Source organism: Pyxicephalus adspersus, chromosome 2 (genome assembly GCF_032062135.1).
Source record: "Pyxicephalus adspersus chromosome 2, UCB_Pads_2.0, whole genome shotgun sequence".
In the NCBI taxonomy this organism is placed as follows: domain Eukaryota; kingdom Metazoa; phylum Chordata; class Amphibia; order Anura; family Pyxicephalidae; genus Pyxicephalus; species Pyxicephalus adspersus.
Genome location: NC_092859.1, coordinates 119,023,142 through 119,043,142, shown reverse-complemented (window position 1 = coordinate 119,043,142; position 20,001 = coordinate 119,023,142). Strand labels below are relative to the sequence as shown.

The following is a 20,001-nucleotide window of genomic DNA, read 5'->3' as shown; positions in this document are numbered from 1 at the left end:
CTCCATAAAGAATTTTTTTTTGCTTTGTTTGTGTTTAACTCAGAGTGAGGATTCTATACAGTAACTGTGCTGCCTAAAAATATATCAAAAATATGACAAACATCCTAATTGTATTTATTAAAATAATGTACCTGTTCTTACTTACATACAGATTCAACTTAAGAACAAACCTACAGTCCCTATCTCGTATGTAACCCGGGGACTACCTTTAAATATAATCCCCAGATAAAATGCAATGTAATTCAAATACATATACTCTTGATTTATGTCTTTGCTGCAACAGCTCTACCTAAGCAAACAACTTCATAATTTAAAAGTTATTTTTAATGCTATATTTATGTATGTATTTATCCACCTGTCTTGTTGTAGATTGGTAATGTATTGCTATCCACTACTGGACATATAGTATACTACACAGAGCTATGAAAGATGACGGCACTGTATAAATCACTGAAAGCCAATCCAGCCAACCAAAAAGTACAAATAATCTCCTCTGAGAGGATAATAACCATATACTTTTATAAACAATAAATTACAGTAGCACACATGCATGTATCACACAATATGCAAGAATTTAAGGAATGTTTTTTAAAATGAAAAGATAGGAAACTAATTATTCCTATTTAGTTCTTCATTTACAATATATGTGAACACAAAGTCAATGTTCATGTAAAAAAGAAAACAATAAAAGACAACGGCCATATTTTATATTACATAATACAGTGGAATAAAGTACTACAAAAATTGGCCCCTTTAACCAGAGAAGACAGATCCTACAAGCCAGGTAGCCAACATACCTAGGACTTTATGGCAGGATCTAATTCTTTAGGCCTTTATTTGTGCATTGATTTGTGCATCAAATGCACAAATTTCCTAGATTTTAGATAGACCTGACTGGTTTAAAAATTAAAAGGACTTTCTCCACTTTGTTTTACAAATGGCACAAAACAGCAATGTTTACACAGGATGGAATTTTCAATAATATCAAATATTGACACAATGCATGCAGCCCTGCTAACCAGGTACTGAGAGATGAAAATAAGAAATATTTGCTTTAGTTCAGAGTGCTCTTTTAATCCTTTTTATGTGGTTATCCTGCAAGTTGCTTCAAGCCCCTCAGCAAAAAAGGTCAAACATGAAGGTCCTTATGGTTGAAAGGGGAAATTTATCCTTAACCCTCCAGCTGACTTAACACTTCTCTGACACCAGAGATAAGAGCCTCACTCTCCTTGGGGTGTGTAAGCACAGCACTCTGCAAGCGGCTCATATATGAGTCAATTGTCTCCAAGGTTGGTGTCTCAGCGGTACCTAAAGGAAGGGACACATGGAGAAATATGGAAACAATAAGAATTAACAGAAAAACAACAGGTATTAGTCAAATGTATGCTACAAATTATTACCACCAAGTCCCTTCTCCAACTCCAGTTATATTTGATAAAATAATGTCCTTCTGTTTAAGTCAAAAATATATCTCCACCTTCTTCTCTCCCATGCTTTCTTATGTTTACTCTCACATTCATGCTCAATCCTGTCACTTTCTCTGATTTATTCACACTACAGTCTAATTCTGTTCCTTCCTAGATATGTTGACTACAACATCTGCATAATGAGTGAATGAAATATGCAAGGGACAATAAGTACCTGGGATGGGGACTGATCGCAGGCAGTGTGTAAGAGTTTGACGAACATTCTGTAAATGTTGTTGAAGCAGAGTGTTCCTCCCCTGTTCTTGCTGCAGCTCAGCCTCCAGTCTCTGCACTGCAGATCGCATGCTTTCCACATGTTTCTGCAGTGCTGCGTTCCGTTCCTCATACTCCATGTTGGATTTCCTAAGCTGTCTTAATTCTGTTTCCCGTGCTGCAAAAGAATGATGGATGGCAATGAAACAAGAATAGGTCTAACCAAAGTATCCTGCTGCTACCAAAAGAGAATTACAAACTATACTGTCAGCAAAAAAAAAAGGTTCATCAATCATAAACCCTCCCAGCACTGTGACCCAGAACCCTCACCTTTGCTGTGATTCAAAAATTCTTCTGTGAAAATAGGAATATCAAATACTGATCTCTCCTTCAAAACAGATTCTTTCTGAAATAAAGAAATACAAGATGATAAAGACAGAAGTGCACATAGAAGGAGCAGGCAGAAGAAGGGTGATCAGTACAAAACACCAGAGAGGAATCTGCTCCAGATGTAAGGTCAACAGTCCTTCACAAGTCAAGGAAGAATGAAATGAGTACATTAGGTTAGCTAGAAAGGGGATCATTGAGAACAGAATGTGGGATGAACTGACATTTTAAGAACGAAAGAAAGGTAAGGGGGTTAAAAAAAAGTGTATATCTGGGAATGACTGATTACTTGTGAATGTATATTTTGAATAAACCTTAGCTTATTTTTTAGAACACTAAGGAGTCTATTATAAAGCAGAGAATCAAGCAACAAAATCAATGGTGGAATCAATTACTGACAATAAAATACATGGACCTGGAAAATTCTATATCAGGTAACATTTCTGGGTATATCAGATTCGCTGCTATAAAAACAGAACCCTAGAAGTATATCCCTCATCAGATTTACAGGAAGTATGCCTACTTTACATTGTGTGCCTTATACTGTATTTATTACTGCACTTACACTATATTTAGTCAGATTCCATTTTTTGATACATCCATTTTTTTGTGGTACAAATTTATAGTACTAAGCCAGGTGGAAAAAGTTTTATATTTGAGCTTGGAGAATCTTTACTTGAACGTACCTTAACCAAAAGCATCTTTGGTTTTATGATGCATAACTGCATGCTATTTTGTATTCTTTTGTGAAATATATGTAATCTGCAACATTTCAAAGTTTTAAAAAAGTTAGAAAGAACCTGATTGCCTATTAATATTTTTTACGTTACTCTAATGTGCACTCATGGGCTATTTTCTGCAGTAACATGCAGATAAATTCCTGGCCAGAAAGCTAGCCAGGCTGGCCAGAGGGAGGCCTTTAGGACAGCTGGATAATGTTGTATACTTGCTCCTGGTTCCAAAGCTGCTTACTGTGTAATGGAAGACCAGACTGAGATACATCACAATTGAATATAGCAGAAATAGCAAGGAACTGTATTTTGGTTTAATAGGGTTAAACAGTAGGTCACTTTTAGCTATAAAATAACTGCATATTTATATACTGTATTGTATTATGTAAATTATTCCATATACACCTTGCTTTCATGTTACCTATGTATATCTTCTTGTTTGTCACCAAACTTCACAGGAGGAGAAACAAGAGCTAATAAATAAAAAAGATTGGCCAAAATAACTAATTTTGAGGGGATTTTTTTCCTTGTGAAAGATTAAGCTGCTGACTTGTTTTTTTTGCCTCTTCAATTTTTGTTCCCCGGCTTGATAGTTACCATTTACGCTTCAAAACTGCAATGCTATTTAGACACTTTAATCTTCCCAGTCTGCGCTTGCTTGTGTAATCTATCCAACCACATTACCCTGTCCTCCCACTTCTGTGGTTATTTAATGCTTCTTACTTGGTTTTTCAATCCTATGTCATGTTTCTGCACTCAAACTGTCACTGATGTTTATAACTGTCTAATAAATACTAAATTTCCTTATTTCTGGTGCACTCACATCATCACACATATTATACTAAATTCTATTTTAAATCAATTATATTGGTAATTACACATTTCATATCTAATTACTTCAATATTTGGTCTATCAGCACATAATAAAGAAAGTAGAGATCAATAGCTATTTTAATTCAGAAGTTTAAAAGCCCATATCTGCAGTATGTGTATTTGAAAATGTTCAGAGAAGAAATATTGAAAACAAAAAACTTGTTTCAGAGATGAAACCTTACCTCAGGGTCACTGGGAATTGTACGTGGTCCTTCTGGAAAAATGGAGAGGAATCTCATGAATGAAAGGGTGTTATTTCAACCCATTAACAAATACTGAGCTCAATTGTCAATGTCTAATGCCAAAAAATGTTAGCAGTTAGAAAGATATTTTACTGCAAAATCCATTAGAGTTTATTCGGAAAAAAAAAGTAAATCATGCTAATTTTGCAAATAGTAATTCACATGGCATAATTAATTAGGTGAAGCTACTCTGACTGCATTTATTCAATGATGTGAAGGAATTTTTTTTTTTTTCAAATTTCCCTGCACATATTTGGATATTCTTTGTGGAGCGATTTATTTCCACATTCACCAAGACAAACACAAATGCCTTGTGACGTAAAGTTGTAAAACTTTAGTAAATCCACCTCAAAATATGTCTATACTTACAGTATATAGACTTTTGTATTATACATAGAGCTGGCATAAATGCCAAAACATTTCTGTTAGCCTCCTGTAATCTTCAGCACAGCAGCATTCAGACTGGGAGATTGGTGGGCAGCAACCAAAGTTGTACTGCCCAGTGCTGTTATTATTGCCTCCCGAATATGGTTTTCAGGAGGTAAGAATATACTGCTCATCCTATTAGTGGGCTAAGACTTTTTACTTGTCCAAGTAGAAGTTAGAGTGGTCCCAGGACCATGCAATTCTGTCTGAAACAAAAATAACTGCTTCAGCAGGGGTTTACTTTATGAAACTTAACTAAAAGCAACAAAAACTTAACGTGTTCGCTCTTAGTCCCACTGCTTACCCTGTCTTTGCTGCCTTCCTTTCTGACGGTTCTGTGACTTGCGGCTGTATGAACGGAAAGCCTCTGTTTTTTGATACTGCTGCAGTTCCTTTGTGTACCGCTCCTTGTCTCTATCTGCTTCATCCAAGTAACGCTACAAAAACATACAAAGCTCAGGGTTGGAAAGTACAAAATACAAAAAGGAGTAGTGAGGAGAAAGAACAAGCATAGAGAACAGAAAAATAGATGGAATACAATGCTGATCAAAAGTCAGAAGCAAAACATGAATATCAGTGGGCTGAAGCAATGAATAAACACTGTTGAGTAGCTATTAGTAGTAGTACTATTGACATTACAAATGCAGACATGTTTAATCTCCAGTTTGGATGACAACCATGGCTCCTTTCACTGATAGAAAGAAATGAATGTAGGCACAAAGTGATAGGAGGGGCGTTGTTTGCAAGATTACAAGATGAAAGTAAAAAAAACACACAAAAAACCAAAAAAAACTGATGCAGCCATAACATTTATTTAACGATAACCTGCGAAAAGTTACATTTTTGTTTTTAAGGTTTCAGATTTAGATACACATTACCTATTAATTACAGCAATAACTGACACCACAAAACATGTAAAATGCGCAATCTCTCACACTGTATACATTGAACCACACAAACCTATACAGAGTGTACACTCGCATAGATACACAATCATTTAATACCTCACCATGAATGGTGGAATGCTGGAGTCACAAGCAAAACACAGCAGTCAGCATCTCTGCTTCTACTGACATATACTGTACATCAGAACAGGTACTAAAAGTATGCTACATGTCAGATATACCGCACATACTCCTGTCCAGGAGTTGTCTGAAGTAGGCTGGTAGAGGGCCAGATTTTTGGTCCTTCAAGAGGTTCATAGGCTATCAGATAGATGGCACGGCACTAGATTACCATATAATCTTGAATATGAATGCACTTGTACTGAAGATATGTTGTGGTGCTCTAAATCACAGAATGATGAAATCCTTAGATGTGGTGGCTACATTAGTTTTCTTTCCTTAAGCTTTTACACTTTTACTAGGGGATCCTGACAATAACACACTTCCTGTTCTAGAATGACACTGCACTGTATCTATGGAGGAGAAGAATTGTCATACAAAACTGTTTAGTACTGATTTTTGATTATAAAATCCATATTCATTTCCTTTCTGTAGCTGGCAAATGTAACCTCGGCAGAGCTGAAAGCAGTCCTGTATTTTGCTGGTGCGTAGGCTCGCTAGGAAAATAGATCATGGGACATTTGACAGTATCAACAATTGCCAAAAGTCTAAACAAAAAGACGCCAATTGCCAGGGTTAAAAATACTTATTACATAACTTATACCTGAACATAATTAACTGTGAACATATTGAAATCACCTGTTTCTCATGAGAAGGTAACTTGCTCCATTCACTGCCAACAATTCTGGTAATTTCTGGAAATGGAACATCTGGGCGCTCAGCTCTTAACTTTTCCCGCCTTTCATTCATAAAGCGTACATAACCTGTAAGGGGTGCTTTAGGTGCATTGTTATCACGGGGGCTTCTCTTCTTTTTCCGTCCCTTGGTCCATCCTCCTCGTCGAGGTCTAGGCTGCTGTTAGAAAAAGCACATTTTATTTGCCCCACTCAATGGGTCTGATTTATTAAAGCTCTCCAAGGCCGGAGAAGATACACTTTCATCAGTGGACCTGGGTGATCCAGAAAACCTGGAATAGATCTGGTTCAGGATTGAAAATATTTGCTAACATATTGCAAACGACTTCCATACCAGGTTTGCTGGATCACCTAGGCCCACTGATAAAAGTGTATCTTCTCCAGCCTTGGAGAGCTTTATTAAATCAGACCCAGTGTCTTTATACAAACGTATTAATCCATTACAAATCAAAAGCAACAAAAGGATCAGATGCAGGTGGCTCATGGTCTTTATTAAGAACCAGGCTGACAGTGATGTAATGAGACATTCCCACTTCACACTATGATTATAAAAAATACCTGGACAAAAATACTGAAACTTGTGAGCCTTATCTCTAAAACCAAAATTATTTTTGGTACAGATTAGTTAAACCTCTAAGGGTAGTTGGATTATACCATTGTTTGGATTTTTATTTAATTCCCAAGATGATAAAAATACTATTTTGGATAGATGTCATCACCAAAGTGGAGTTAGTGAGGACAAAAGTAACATTGTTTCCTACAAAAACAATTTCCTTTAGGTCACCTTTAACTTTTGGACTCCCAGCCAAACATATCTAATCTTTCTCACCTCTTCCTCTTGTCTCAGCTCTCCCCCTTCTGACAATGGCTGATGCTCTGCAACCTGCTGTTGCTGCAACTGATGATCTTGGTCCTCTTGCTGAGTGTTTGGAGCATGTGGAGTTCCATGGGCTTTGGAAAGATCACAGACTTGAGGCCTAACAGAAAAAGAATAGCATTGAAAATCATTTTAATTTTATAACAGAATGCTCACATTTGGGGACATTTAAAAAAAACAAAAAAAAACAAAATCTACTTTCAAAGTTACAAGCAATCATTATGGTAACATAAATATTTTAACAGCTATTTTATCTCCCCCAGCACCCTGCTGACATGCATCTCTCCCTGGCCACCTTGCACCCATCTGCTAATATATATCCTTCCCTAGGCATATCACATATCCCCACTGATATACGTCCCTTCCCGCTGTATGTGCTTTTAGGAAAATGCCTTTTCTAATGCAAAGTTGTGGATAGGCCCCTATTGGATAAACATGGGAAGTACCTAACAAGGGCTTACTTAAGGTTAACTAGGAATTATTTTTACTTATTTATTTATATGCACACTTCTAATTTTTCACCACCACCACCACCACCAATAATTGAAAATTAAATATACAAATGCGTAAAATCTGGGCATGCTAAGGAAAGAAAGGACTTGGGCAACAACACACAAGCTGGATGATTGTCTATGGTGTGTATAGTGGTCCCCCAATGTTTATTGATCCTCCCAGAACAGAACAATGGACAACATAGAAGGGATGACCACAGTGCCTTCTTATAAAGGAGGACAAAGCAGGGTGCCCTTGCTCCCCCCCCCCCCCCCCCCACTTCATAGAACTGAACAGCAATGTGTGTACAGTTGCCTTCTTATAAAGGAGGACAAAGCAGGGTGCCCCTGCTCCCCCCCCACACACACTTCATAGAACTGAACAGCAATGTGTGTACAGTTCATTTGTACTAGTGCTGCTGGAAACAATCTAAAAAAGTCTCCAGTGAGATTACTCAAACATGTACACAACTTTACACATTGAAAGTATGACCACTAGGATAATAAATGCTAATAAAAGGAGGAAGAATTTTCTCATCAAGATCCCCAGAAAACTGGACAGATATCAGAATCAGATGTAGTAAACTCACCCAGGAAATGGCGGATCTATATTCTCCTTGGTATCCTCAATATCTCCACAAGGTGGAACAACAGTTGTAGCACTCTCCATCTAGAAAACACAATTACTTGGTTACATCTCTATACCATACAGTGTTCTCCCCAGACCCTTTTAGCTGGGCGCACCACCTGGCACTTCAGCAAGCACCCAGGTGGTTACCCGGCTGTTCTTGGGTGGTTACTGATGAGTTGGGTCACAATACAGGGGGTTCCACCAGCCTACAATTTCTTTCCACCTAGCTTAAAAAATTTCTGTGTTGAGCACTGCCATATACCTAATTTCAACCTTTTATTCATGAATAAACACTGGAAAAAATGTTCATACCTCTAGAAACCCCTCATATATATTATAATATGTACTGCTCATTGTAGACGAGGATGACAAGTAAGTTGAGTGTACAATAATAAATGTAAGAATAAAGAATGCAGCATTCTTAGCGCTGCATCTGACACCCAGAGAAGATAATTTTCTTTAAACACCCAACATTAGTAATTATGCAAACAGTGGTGCCATTGATGATAGTCTAGGGGGTGTCTGTCTCTTCCTGCTGATAACTCCTTGAACACAATGGCTGACAGGACAGTAATTATGGTCAATGTAAATAACTGGAGGGGAGAATTACGCAGAATGTACTTTAGAGGCAAGAGAGGCTTTACCAATATTCCATTGCTGGTTCTGACAAGTGAGAAGCCTAAAGGGGATCTATGTATGCATAACAAATTTGGACAAATCTTAAAGTTCTTTGAGAACCTGGTAAAAGAAAGGTCCGGTTATGCGGATCTAAAGATAAGAATGCAATATAAAACATTCCCTTCTAAGAAATCAAGGTATTTTTTCTACATTTCCTATTGCAGTTCGTAATTTCTGACGATATATGTAAATAGGTAGATACAAAGAAATCAGATATATTTAACTACACTTTAGACATGACTGCAGAACATTATATACCTAATGTATATCCTGCAGTCTATCCCTGCTGACTTCAATGACTTTTCATCACATGGACTTGCAGACAGATCTCACATCTACTTTAAAAATTGTCAAAAACATGAAAGGACAGTTCCAGCAGCATAGCGGGTTGCCCATTACATGCATCATTTCAAAGGCTGTATGCAGATGACCAAAATACATTTTTACATACGATAAACATTTTCTGACCAATGTAAAATGTCCTAAACCAGACATTTATAAAAGTTTGTTACTTATACAATCAAAACAATGATAACAGATGCTGTTATAGTGTGCAAGAGTATAAACCAAACACAAATCTACAGACAGTCCCTATACCCTAAACAATGATGCTTATGTCATTTAGGCTGGATAAAAAACACAGATTACACCCAAAACTGTTTAATTCGATAAGGATTTTATATTTGTTGGCACTGCTTGACCTCATCTGGTTGAGTTTTACAGGGAAAAAACTGAGTAGCGGTGTTGGATTTTCCAGTCATTCACCATAGGATCATGTCGGTGCTGAGGTTGTCAGCCGTCAGAGTGCTTCCTCTCACAAAGGCATGAATGTGTGTTGGGACCATTCAAAAGTACGGATTTGTTAAAAAATGTTTTATGAAGGCTATTACAGCAGTTGGATGAAGCCTTCAAATCCAGAGAACAGAGAACAAATGTAAGCAACATCATTCACTGTTCATATAACTTGTATACTTTGTGTAAGTTCTGCTCAGTTCTGGAATGGCAGGATTCTACAGCAGAATCAAGCAATCATCCCACACGGCTCCTACCGTGTTTCCCCGAAAATAAGACACTGTCTTATATTTTTTTGGGCTCCCAAAAACACACTAGGTCTTATTTTCGGGGTAGGTCTTATATTAGGGCAGGTTTACAAAATAGTGCTAGGTCTGGCACCTTGCCAGCTGCTTGGTCACTCATACCACAGAGCTGGCTCTTGAAGAATCATTCATGCTCTCTGTTTCAGGTAGAAACTTCTTGTAGAATCTCACCCAAGGCACCACAACCTCACTGCCAGTCTTCATCTCACATGCACAATGTATATGAGTTGTTGCAGGAGTTCAATCAAGAGTTGTAGGAAAAGACTGGTCATTCTGTACATAGCAATATGGAAAGTAATTCCTCTTTAAATTCAGGTTTTGCATATCAGGTCAAACAAAAAAAATCATTTGGTCCTCAGCAGGTCTTAAAATTAGGTAAATACAACTTCAAATGAACAACAAAACATAACATGTTACATCATGGGATTATTCATTTAAAAAAGACCAAATCAGAATGCAGAAGTGTATGAAAAATGAAATACACCCTTATCATTTCCATGGGAATTAACAGGTAAGTAGCAGCTTGGTGCTGCTAATCAAATGCACTTGAGTACCCGATCATCAATAAGGGTGACCAGCACTAAAAAAATTGAAGTTTTGGCAGTTTGATGGTCTGGAACATTCGTGTGCTAACACAATGCCAAGGAGGAGATCCATCAATAATGATCCTATAGAAACAATTGTTGCTCAGCAATCAGAGAAAAGTTATACGACCATTTTCAACTAATTTGTAGAAGTCCCTCATTTTACAGTGAGAAAAATTATTAACAAGTGGAAAACATTCAAGGTAGTTGCCAATCTTCCCAGGAGTGGATGTCCCAGCAAATTCACCTCAAAATCAGACCGTCTAATGCTCAGAGAAATTGCAAAAAGCCCAATAGCTCCATCTTAGACTATACAGGCCTCAGTTAGCATCTTAAAAGTTCATGACAGTACAATAAAAAAAGACTAAAGGGTATGGCTTGCTTGGAAGGTTTGGCAGGTGAAAGTAGTTTCTAAAAGAACATGGCAGAATAGCTTAGGTTTGCAATATTGCATCTAAACAAACCAAAAGACTTTCAGAACAATGTCCAGTGCTCAACCCAGAAATTTTTTTAAGCCGGGTGGGAAGAAATTGTAGGCGGGTGGCAGCCCCTGTATTGTGACCAAACTCTTTAGTAACCACCCAAAAACAGCCGGGTGGGTGCTGAAAAGTGCCAGGTGGTGCGCCCAGCTAAAAGGGCCTTGGGAGAACCCTGAATGTCCTTTGGTCACATGAAACCAAAGTGGAGATGACTGGTTGTAATATGTAGCACCAGGTTTGTTGAAAACCAAATATAGCATATCAGCACAAACACCGCATGCCAACTGTCAAGCACATTGTTTTGCAGCCATAAGACTTAGGCACTTTGTGGTCATAAAGTGGCACGTGAGCTTCTCTGTACACCCAATACTTCTAGAGTCAAATGTGAGGCCATCTGCGTAGCAGCTAAAGCTTGGCCAAAACTGTGTTGTGCGACAGAACAATGATCTGACCAGCAAATAATAACAAAATGGCTGTAAAAGAAACAAAAAAAGGTGATGGCCAAATCAAATTTTAGACCTCAATCCAATGGAAATGTCGTAGCGGGACCTTAAAGCGTACCTATACTCAGAATTTTCATTTTACATAAAAGGGTAGAAAACCCTTTTATGTAGGGGAAAAATTCAGTATTTTTTTTTTTAGGTGCAGCACTGCCCCCTAATTCTAGGTGGTCAAGAATGAATGGGAGCGCAAAGCCTCCAGGGATACCAACGACAGGCATGCAAGGAGGCTCTTGGGCGCTTCTTCTACACATGCCCAAGCATCTCGAGCATGCGCAAAAAGGAGCCTTTTTGCTCAAAGAGAAAACTTTGCCAATTCACGCATGCGCGGGGAGATCAGAAAAATTTTTTTTCAGCCTACATCACCCGATCTTGCGCCTGGTTTGGGTGACGTAGGATGAAGAACCAGGAAGAGAAGACGAAGATGGCGGCGCCCAGAGAGGCCGTTTCAGGACGATGCGGGACACACCCAGAGTGATCAGTCTGCCCTGTGGAATTGAAGGTAAGTGTGTTTTGCTTTTGGTTTTTGAAGTATAGTTCCTCATTAAGAGAGTTGTGCATAAACAAAATGCCCACAAACCTCAATGAACTGATGTAATGTTAAAAAAAAAAAAAAAAAAAGTTGTCCAAGATTCCTCCACAATGACAGAGAGATTAATAAAGTCATATAGAAAATGATTACTTCAAGCTATTGAATCATAGGGTGTACTTGGTTTTAACACGTGTCTTTACTTGATGTGGAATCTGCTGAGGTTTACAACTTGCTAAAGACCAAATTAGTATTTTGTGTAATAGGTACTGATTTATAAAACCATGGAACTGAAAATGGCTGTATACATTGGATTTCTAATGACAGTGATACCTGTGTGTGACCGCTCTGGATAAAAGCCATGACTAAAGAAATTATATTTCTAATAACATCATGCACCTACTGCAGTATATATTTTTTGGGGAAAAATTGAGGTAATATTTTGGATGTAAACAATCTGGTGTGCATTATTGATTTTTTCATGTGTGACAAAGACAAAAAGATCTTTGGCCAATTTAAAAAAACTAAACAGCATTCAAAGCAGGAAGTGCTACAGGATGGTGAAATAACATCTTGACTTCCTTAAAAAATGTACATTTGAAGTCTTCCTGTGGGTTCTGCAGCTGTTTTCACCACATCTGATACCACTGAAATTCTCCTGACTCAGGAAAGCAGAGGACTGACATAACAATACAAGGTGAAGAGTCCGCAGGCTGCATCCTGACCTCTGATCAGGTTAGACATATAGATAGCATCCTACTGCTGGGTTAGTGGCAAACACACACAAAACTGTATCCCTACCACCCTTATTATTCCACACACTACATTCACTGAAACATTCCCTACTGCCATGAACCTGAAAGATTGTCCACCACAGAATGTTTCAGTGAATGTCAAATTCACTGCTTCATAAAAAGACCCACATGACTTCGATTTATTAGTGTTTACTTTAGGAAATTTTACCACATGTACTAAGTGAAAAGATTATTTAGGCTTTAGTGGTGTAAGCTAGAAAGCATTCTTCTGACATTTTCCAATGTTTTCCTTGTGCTGAAATAATAAAATCTAGCGCCATCTAGAGGCTGAAGAAAGTCTCTTCATGAACACAGACCGTTCAAAGGCCAAACATTAAATAACAGTAACCCAAACTATTATTTATTACTTGTGATGTAAATATGAATATATTAACAAAACCTTAAATACATGAATGTAGTAGCTGAACATCAGATGGAAAAGCTAAGCCAAAACACTGAAAATATCTGTTAATAATCAGGCTGAAGCCAATCTGTTGTATCAGAATGAGATGAATTGATGATGTCCTTAGAGTAGCCCGCATACACAAGGTAGACCTCCTATAACAAGGTGCTTATATTCACACTTTGCTATTCTCATGAAAAGTAAGAATTTGTCAGGTCACAGAGAAGAGAGGAGAGTTACTGAGCAGTATCTTACAAACAGCAGCATAGGTAGCAACAAAAATCCACCCTTGGTATGTACCATTTTTCCATCGCCTTTATATTTTGCTCCAGCTGTCCAGTGTCCCTGTATTGTGACCCAACTATTCAGTAGCGATCCAAAAACAGCCAGGTGGTTACTGTATAGCGCCGGGTGTGCCCCCGGCTAAAATGGGCTGTGGAGAAGAGTGCCAGGGCGGCCAGGGTTTCTTCAGCCTCCCACAAATAAAGGCCACACTCCCTTGTAGCTGGACTGATTTATTTCATTAGGTGGACACCGTCATTTGGATTTGGGCAAAGCTTGTTTCTACATCTCTCCACTGACAAACAGAACAATTCAAGTAAAAAAATAAAAATAAGTACATTTGGATGAAATTGAACTTCAATATAGTGTTCTTACGGGAGCTGGCATTGACATCTTTTAAAAATGTGCTGCCTCACTTTTATGCTTGGTGAGTGACGGATTACGAAAACAACAAATGCAAATCAGAAAACACAAACAGGTACATGTACTTATAAAAAACATACTTGGTCCAGATTAGAGATGCTTAGTGCTGAAGAAAAAGCAAAGATTCTCACAGTCGCCTATTTTGTTTCTGTACAATAGAAGATAAAAGCAATCAAATGCATAGCAGCTACAAGAAAAAGCTTTTTTTTCACCCCAAACAATTGTAGCAGATTGTAGCAGCCTGGACCTTAACCTTCTGTCTGGATAACCTCATAAAGGGTGGAAATACATTTCCTGAATCACCACAGTGCATTCCAAACACTTGGATTTCCATTGTCACCGAAAGAATGATTCCACTTGACAATAAAACATTCCACTTGTAATGTGAAAGTCAATATCCACAAGACTTATCTATTCATTCCCATGAGAAGTTCAGGGACCACAGAATATCCAGGGACCTCTTCACATCGGAGTGTTTCTGAACACAATTTGTATGTACTGTTGCAGCTGGTTTGATTTATTGCACTTTATATTGGTTTTTTTTTGCTGAAGATTCCATTAATTCTATAAAGATGTTTTACATTTAGTGGGGAATAATTACAATTATGAAAGCTTTTAACTTGAGAAAACTCTGGAATATTATTAAAGCACCTTTGAGGCTTTAATAGTTGTGACACATGTACAGAGGCCAGTCTAATATTATATGAAGATTGAGGTTTACAACACAATGTATCAACAATTCAATCATCTTTCCTCTACAACAAAACAAGTAATCCCAGCCCAGGATATCCTGAGTAACTTTTTTATCTCTCCTGTTTATCCAATTTAAGTTTCTATACCAGATCTGGAGATTTAAGTGTGCTATTAAATGAACATGGTTTTTATCATACATGCTGATGACATTATTACTCCAAGTTTTCACTGCCTGCCAAACAGAAGATTTTGTTTATTTAATAAAGATTGTTCTCAATTACCTCAATGCATCCATGAAACCCTCCAAATATTTCATATATTCTTCAGGTCATTTGCATTGTTGCAGTGCCTTAAATGCATTTCTTTGTGTAGGAATGTGAGCTGTGTTTAAGTGAAACTAAAGTCCCACTTTGAACATTCTGTGTTCAGGCAGGTCCTTATTGCAGAAAGATAATAGAATAAAAATTAGAACAACTTCAGAGAAAGACACCACAATCTTTGGTAAAAGAAATGGATGCCATACAGATCCTCAAAGCTAAAATACAGGCACAAAAACCTCTTAGATTGTAAGCTCTTCTGGTCAGGGTCTGTTCCTCCTCCTATTATGTTACTGTCATTTGTAACCCCTATTTAATGTACAGCGCTGTGTAATTTGCTATATAAATACTGAGGCTATATAAATACTGTTTGATAATAATAAAAATAATAATACTCTCAAATGACCACAGAGTATAAATGTAATATCATTGTTTATAAATGATGAAAAAAAGCTTTATTGCTAAACATGTTTGTGTATATTTTAATTTAAGCAAAACCTCGGACAAATATTTTATCCAGTTATTTTTTCACTTTTCAGGAGCCACAAGTTGTTTTCTGGCACAGTGGACGTGGTAACTGCCCTCTCTGTCCACAGTAATCTTTTATATTAATTTATTAGCACTAAAAACACAGCTAAATCAGAGCTCTATTCTCTATTCTGCACAAAGGAAAGGATGACCTAACTGGTCTGCCACTGCTCAATAAACACCAGGAAAGGAGAGGTGGCTTAGGCTATATACACACATCAGATGATATTGGAACAGTGGTGCTCATCTCGGGTGAGAATCTGACATGTGCACAGCAATCGCCCAATGTTGTGATCCATGAACTACTGATTGGAAACGACTGCTACACAAGTCAAGGGAGGAGAGCACAGGAGGGTGCCATTCGTTAGTTCTCCCCCCTCTCCTCTCCATAGAGCAGAATGGGTGCTGTATGTACAGCTCTTGTTCATTCATTTGTCAAAAATGTTAGGCTGCCTAAGATCAAATCTTCAGCAGCAACTGTTTTCCTGTACTCACTTATAAGATGGCCGTGTTGACCAGTACTATGAGCTTCGAGGGCTGATAACCTGTGTATGAAGGGGATTCATACATATATAGCAGAAAGGTAGTAAAAAAAGTAACTTTTCATGTGTAGATATTGGGGTAGTTTTAATACGCACCTATAGCTGTTATCAGCATTCTGTTCTACCCCCTTCTCAGTGCATACAATATGTTTACATTGGGAATTAAAAAGGATGCCAAATCACTGCATAAAGTGTAGGGCAGAATAAGATGAGTGGTTGAAAAAAAAAAAAAAACTGACAGGGTAGAAATAGAGTCATCGTCGTCATCATCACAGACCAGCTTTTCAAGGAGAAAACCCAAGAGCCGCTTTTCATTTCCCCCTTGGTGTGAACCTCTCCCGAAACAAGCATGTGCACATGAGAAGACAGAACCCATAAACCTATAAATACACATTTGTACATTAGCAATCGATGGGATTGGGACAAAAATGGGAATGTTTTTGTGCTGCATGCTCATCAAGAAAATGGACAACTCTTATTATAGGTTAGTACATTCTGGCACCAGAACAGTGGTCTGCATCAATTTATTTTTTAGCATTTTATAGTGCACATGCATGGTATGATAATATGCTGAAGTCAGCATGCTCAAGTGCACTGTATATTTTCTGTAAATGCATGCGGTTACTAATGCTTGAGGTCCCAGAAAGGCCCATGTCAGAATAACAACTTTCTAGCAGTGACAGATCTCTTAACTGTTCTTGCAAACTTTGTAGCTGGGTACAGGGCAGTTGTAGCTAAAAAAAAAAAAAGTGCTTATCCCTGCAGTGATAAATTTCCGGTGTCATTGTCATCATCCCTTGCAATAAATTGGACCTGTTCCAGACAGTGCATACTAAATTTATCTGAGCAAGTCTTTATTCATACCATAACTAGATATATGATTTTAAAGTGGCACTAAAAGAAGAAAAAGAAAACTGTGTGCATGCAGACCCTATACTGCAGAAAGAACAGGCAATGTCCCTTCTACAATACAACATGCTTGCTTGCCTGTTCCTAACCTTATTTTTTTAGGTACACAGAGAGCATTTACAGCTTAGTGAAAGGATGCTGGAATTTGTTGGGTAACCTGGCATGGCCCGAAGCTACTGGGACTGAATGAATGTCATCCTGGCCTAGTCAATCAAAATGGCTGGAGATCAGACACCTGAAAGAAGAAGAAGACGATGGCGGCACCTGCTACAGAATTGAAAGCAGAATCAAAGGTGTGTTTATCTGGTGAGAATATAATGGATGTAGGCCTTCAATATAGCCCAATAACCAACCCTAAGAATAATCAGAATGAACAAATAGAACGAAAAGTATGGTTTTTTTTAGGCAAATGGTTTCAGTTGTATTCATATTAATTGTATCATTGTATTTATATGTACATCATCCATGTATTTACATTTCTATTACCTAAACCTCCAGTTACTATACTTCAAATGTTTGTGTTTATCACTTTACTACATATTGCTTATATACTACTTGACTATGTACTCACCAATACTATCATTACATGTACTTACTGAATGTATTTGTTATACATATAGACACTGCAAATGAACTTCTGTACATTCTCGTTATACATACAACAACCCTGAAGAAGCCCAGATTGGGCGAAACGCGTCGGGTAATCGACTTACGTATACAACATAATTACCTTAGAAGTGGAATGTCTAGTGTCCCTATAGGGCCAAATTGGTAATGACCAAGACCCAAGTCTTAGGTCATACCAAACTACTTGAATTTGTTGAAATGTACTACTTAATTTTATTATTTATTAATATTTATAAAAACCCTACTTTTCGTTCTATTGGCACCTGCTACAGTGCAAAGAAAAAAAAATTGAGCTTTGGTGTGCATGCAGGGCAAGGATTTGCCATGCATCCTGGCAGCCATGGGGGATGCAATCAGGCAGGTACATTTACTTTAATTGCAGAAACAGACGAAATTATCTGTCCCTTCTGAAATAAAGGCCCTGCCTGATCACATTTTTCATTTACACTCACTTGTCCTTGCGTGGTAACAGGCACCACCATCTTTTTCCTCCCCTCTTTCAGGTGTTGGATCTTCAGTAATCTTGATTGGCCAAGATGAAAAGTAATCAGTACCTAGAAAATCCTGCACTAAGCAGAACCTTCTCAGGCAGGTAAGCATGTTATATTGCAAAAGAGACAGCCAGTGTGTTCCCTTCTGCAGGGAGAGAGAGACAGACAGAGAGAGACAGAAAGAGAGAGAGAGAGAGACTTGCAACATTTTCCTTCCACAGTACCTTCGACCTCCTAAGATATATGAAAAGTCTTTTAAATACCTGTGGACTTGCACAGGGCAAAAAAAAAAAAAAAATGGCATAGCAAAAGCCATTCTACAAAGCTCTAGGAGACTACTACATCAAATCTCAATACTATCAACTAATGTTGATTGCTGAACATGATTCTGCTGCATAAGCACTGCCTAGTAATAAACAGAAGCATCCCTGTGCTTCATAATGCCAATATCTTGGCAGATATACAATGCAGTTCCATACATTAAATGTATTTTTGAAAATCCAAGTAGTGGCCCCACATTCCACCTGGTATGAGACTCTTGAAATCCATGTATGGCAGGACTGGAGTATGACTGGTAGAAGCAGCACAAGACGCCAATCTATTTACCTTCTAGCAAGAAGCATAATTATAGCAGAAAAAAGACTAGCAGATGAGCTCATCCTTGTGCTGCTTCTCATTTCGTTGTCCATTTTAAAGCCAGAGTTATGGGTTTAATGATGCTGCGGCCCAAACCAAGGATATCCAGCAGCCTAAAGTACTGCAGGGGAAATCTCTGGATTGAAGTTGAATTTTGCAGCAACAGCTGGCTTTCTCATTCTATTATTAGTTCATCTTTACCTCATTTACATGTTGGTGGGTGGTGACCTTCTGCCATAATCAGTAAGCATGCCCAGCATACTGATTGTAGCACATACTTACCTTGTCCAGGATCCTGCCATCACCACATCAGAGGAAGCCGCCATCTTCACCAATGACTCCATGGTGAACTTCCATGAGTATTATGATCTTCCTCAGGTCATCGGAAGGCCACTGATGTTGTAATTGCTGCACATACACAGAAGTTACATCACCTCTGGTGGCTGCTTCTATATACAGCACCACCACACACAGCCAAGCGTTACATTACACGGTGCATGTGATCAGCTAAGGCTACGTGCAATAATTGCTGTGGAATCTTTTAGGATCCTTTCCAACGACTGACGACTGCATGGTGCTGTATATACAGTGTAGCTCTGCTTTATAGAGAGGGGAGAGGGAGAACGACGGAGGGGCACCCGGCTGTGCTCTCTCTCCCCTTCACTTCTAATATGATTCTTCGTCATCCATTGCCCATGAAACTGCCAAGGACTGTTGTTCGGACGACAAGCGCTGTACACACGCCAGATTCTAGTCCAATATCACCCCTTGCAAGACATTGCAAGACTTTAATAATTTAATTTAAAAGCTTTAATAGGGGGCCAGGGAAATGAATGGCTACATTGTATACAAAGACTTTGTAATCATCCGAGCAAAGACATCTGGAAAGAAACTCTTATCAAAGCAACACATACAGCCAGACATGAAATGATGAAATGATTAAATGACTTTCAGTATCCAGGCGGAAGTGACATATAGCAGTGATGAGTATTCATACAACAGAGGCCTACAAAGCAAAATGTAATAAAACAAAGCTGCAATTCATACTTAACGAATGCATAAGGTGCGTTATGTTATTCCTGGTTATCTTTGTATAACTCCGCCCCTCGCCCCACACACAATACATTGCTCTCACGTACACACTGCCGCATGACCCGGTATGGAATTATAACTTATAGGCTATTCAAACAAACCGGAAAAGTTCCGCCCACACACAGAACGAACAACATAGAACGCGAATACAATTACCATTTTTTCCACTTTTATTCCTCCTTCCTCAGCGGCTTCCTAGCAACCCGAAGGCACGTACCGCTCACGTCGTACGTCTCCTGTGAAAATAGTACCGTTTGTCTACTGTATTACTCCGCCGCTTCCTTACTAAACCTTTTACAAC

The 20,001-nt window shown here is 38.3% G+C and overlaps 1 protein-coding gene across 1 annotated transcript; it reads right to left on the bottom strand.

Moving 5' to 3' along the window:
- Positions 1-494: 494 nt before the first annotated feature.
- HMG20A (high mobility group 20A) lies at positions 495-19,988 on the bottom strand. The gene is made up of 9 exons (XM_072402152.1): positions 19,857-19,988; positions 8,056-8,135; positions 6,927-7,074; positions 6,042-6,257; positions 4,643-4,775; positions 3,853-3,884; positions 2,010-2,085; positions 1,642-1,857; positions 495-1,308 (listed from the first exon to the last, which is right to left on the bottom strand). The coding sequence occupies exons 1-9, from the start codon at positions 19,857-19,859 to the stop codon at positions 1,172-1,174; spliced, it is 1,041 nt and encodes a 346-aa protein (XP_072258253.1). The 5' UTR covers positions 19,860-19,988; the 3' UTR covers positions 495-1,171.
- Between the last annotated feature and the right edge of the window lie 13 nt (positions 19,989-20,001).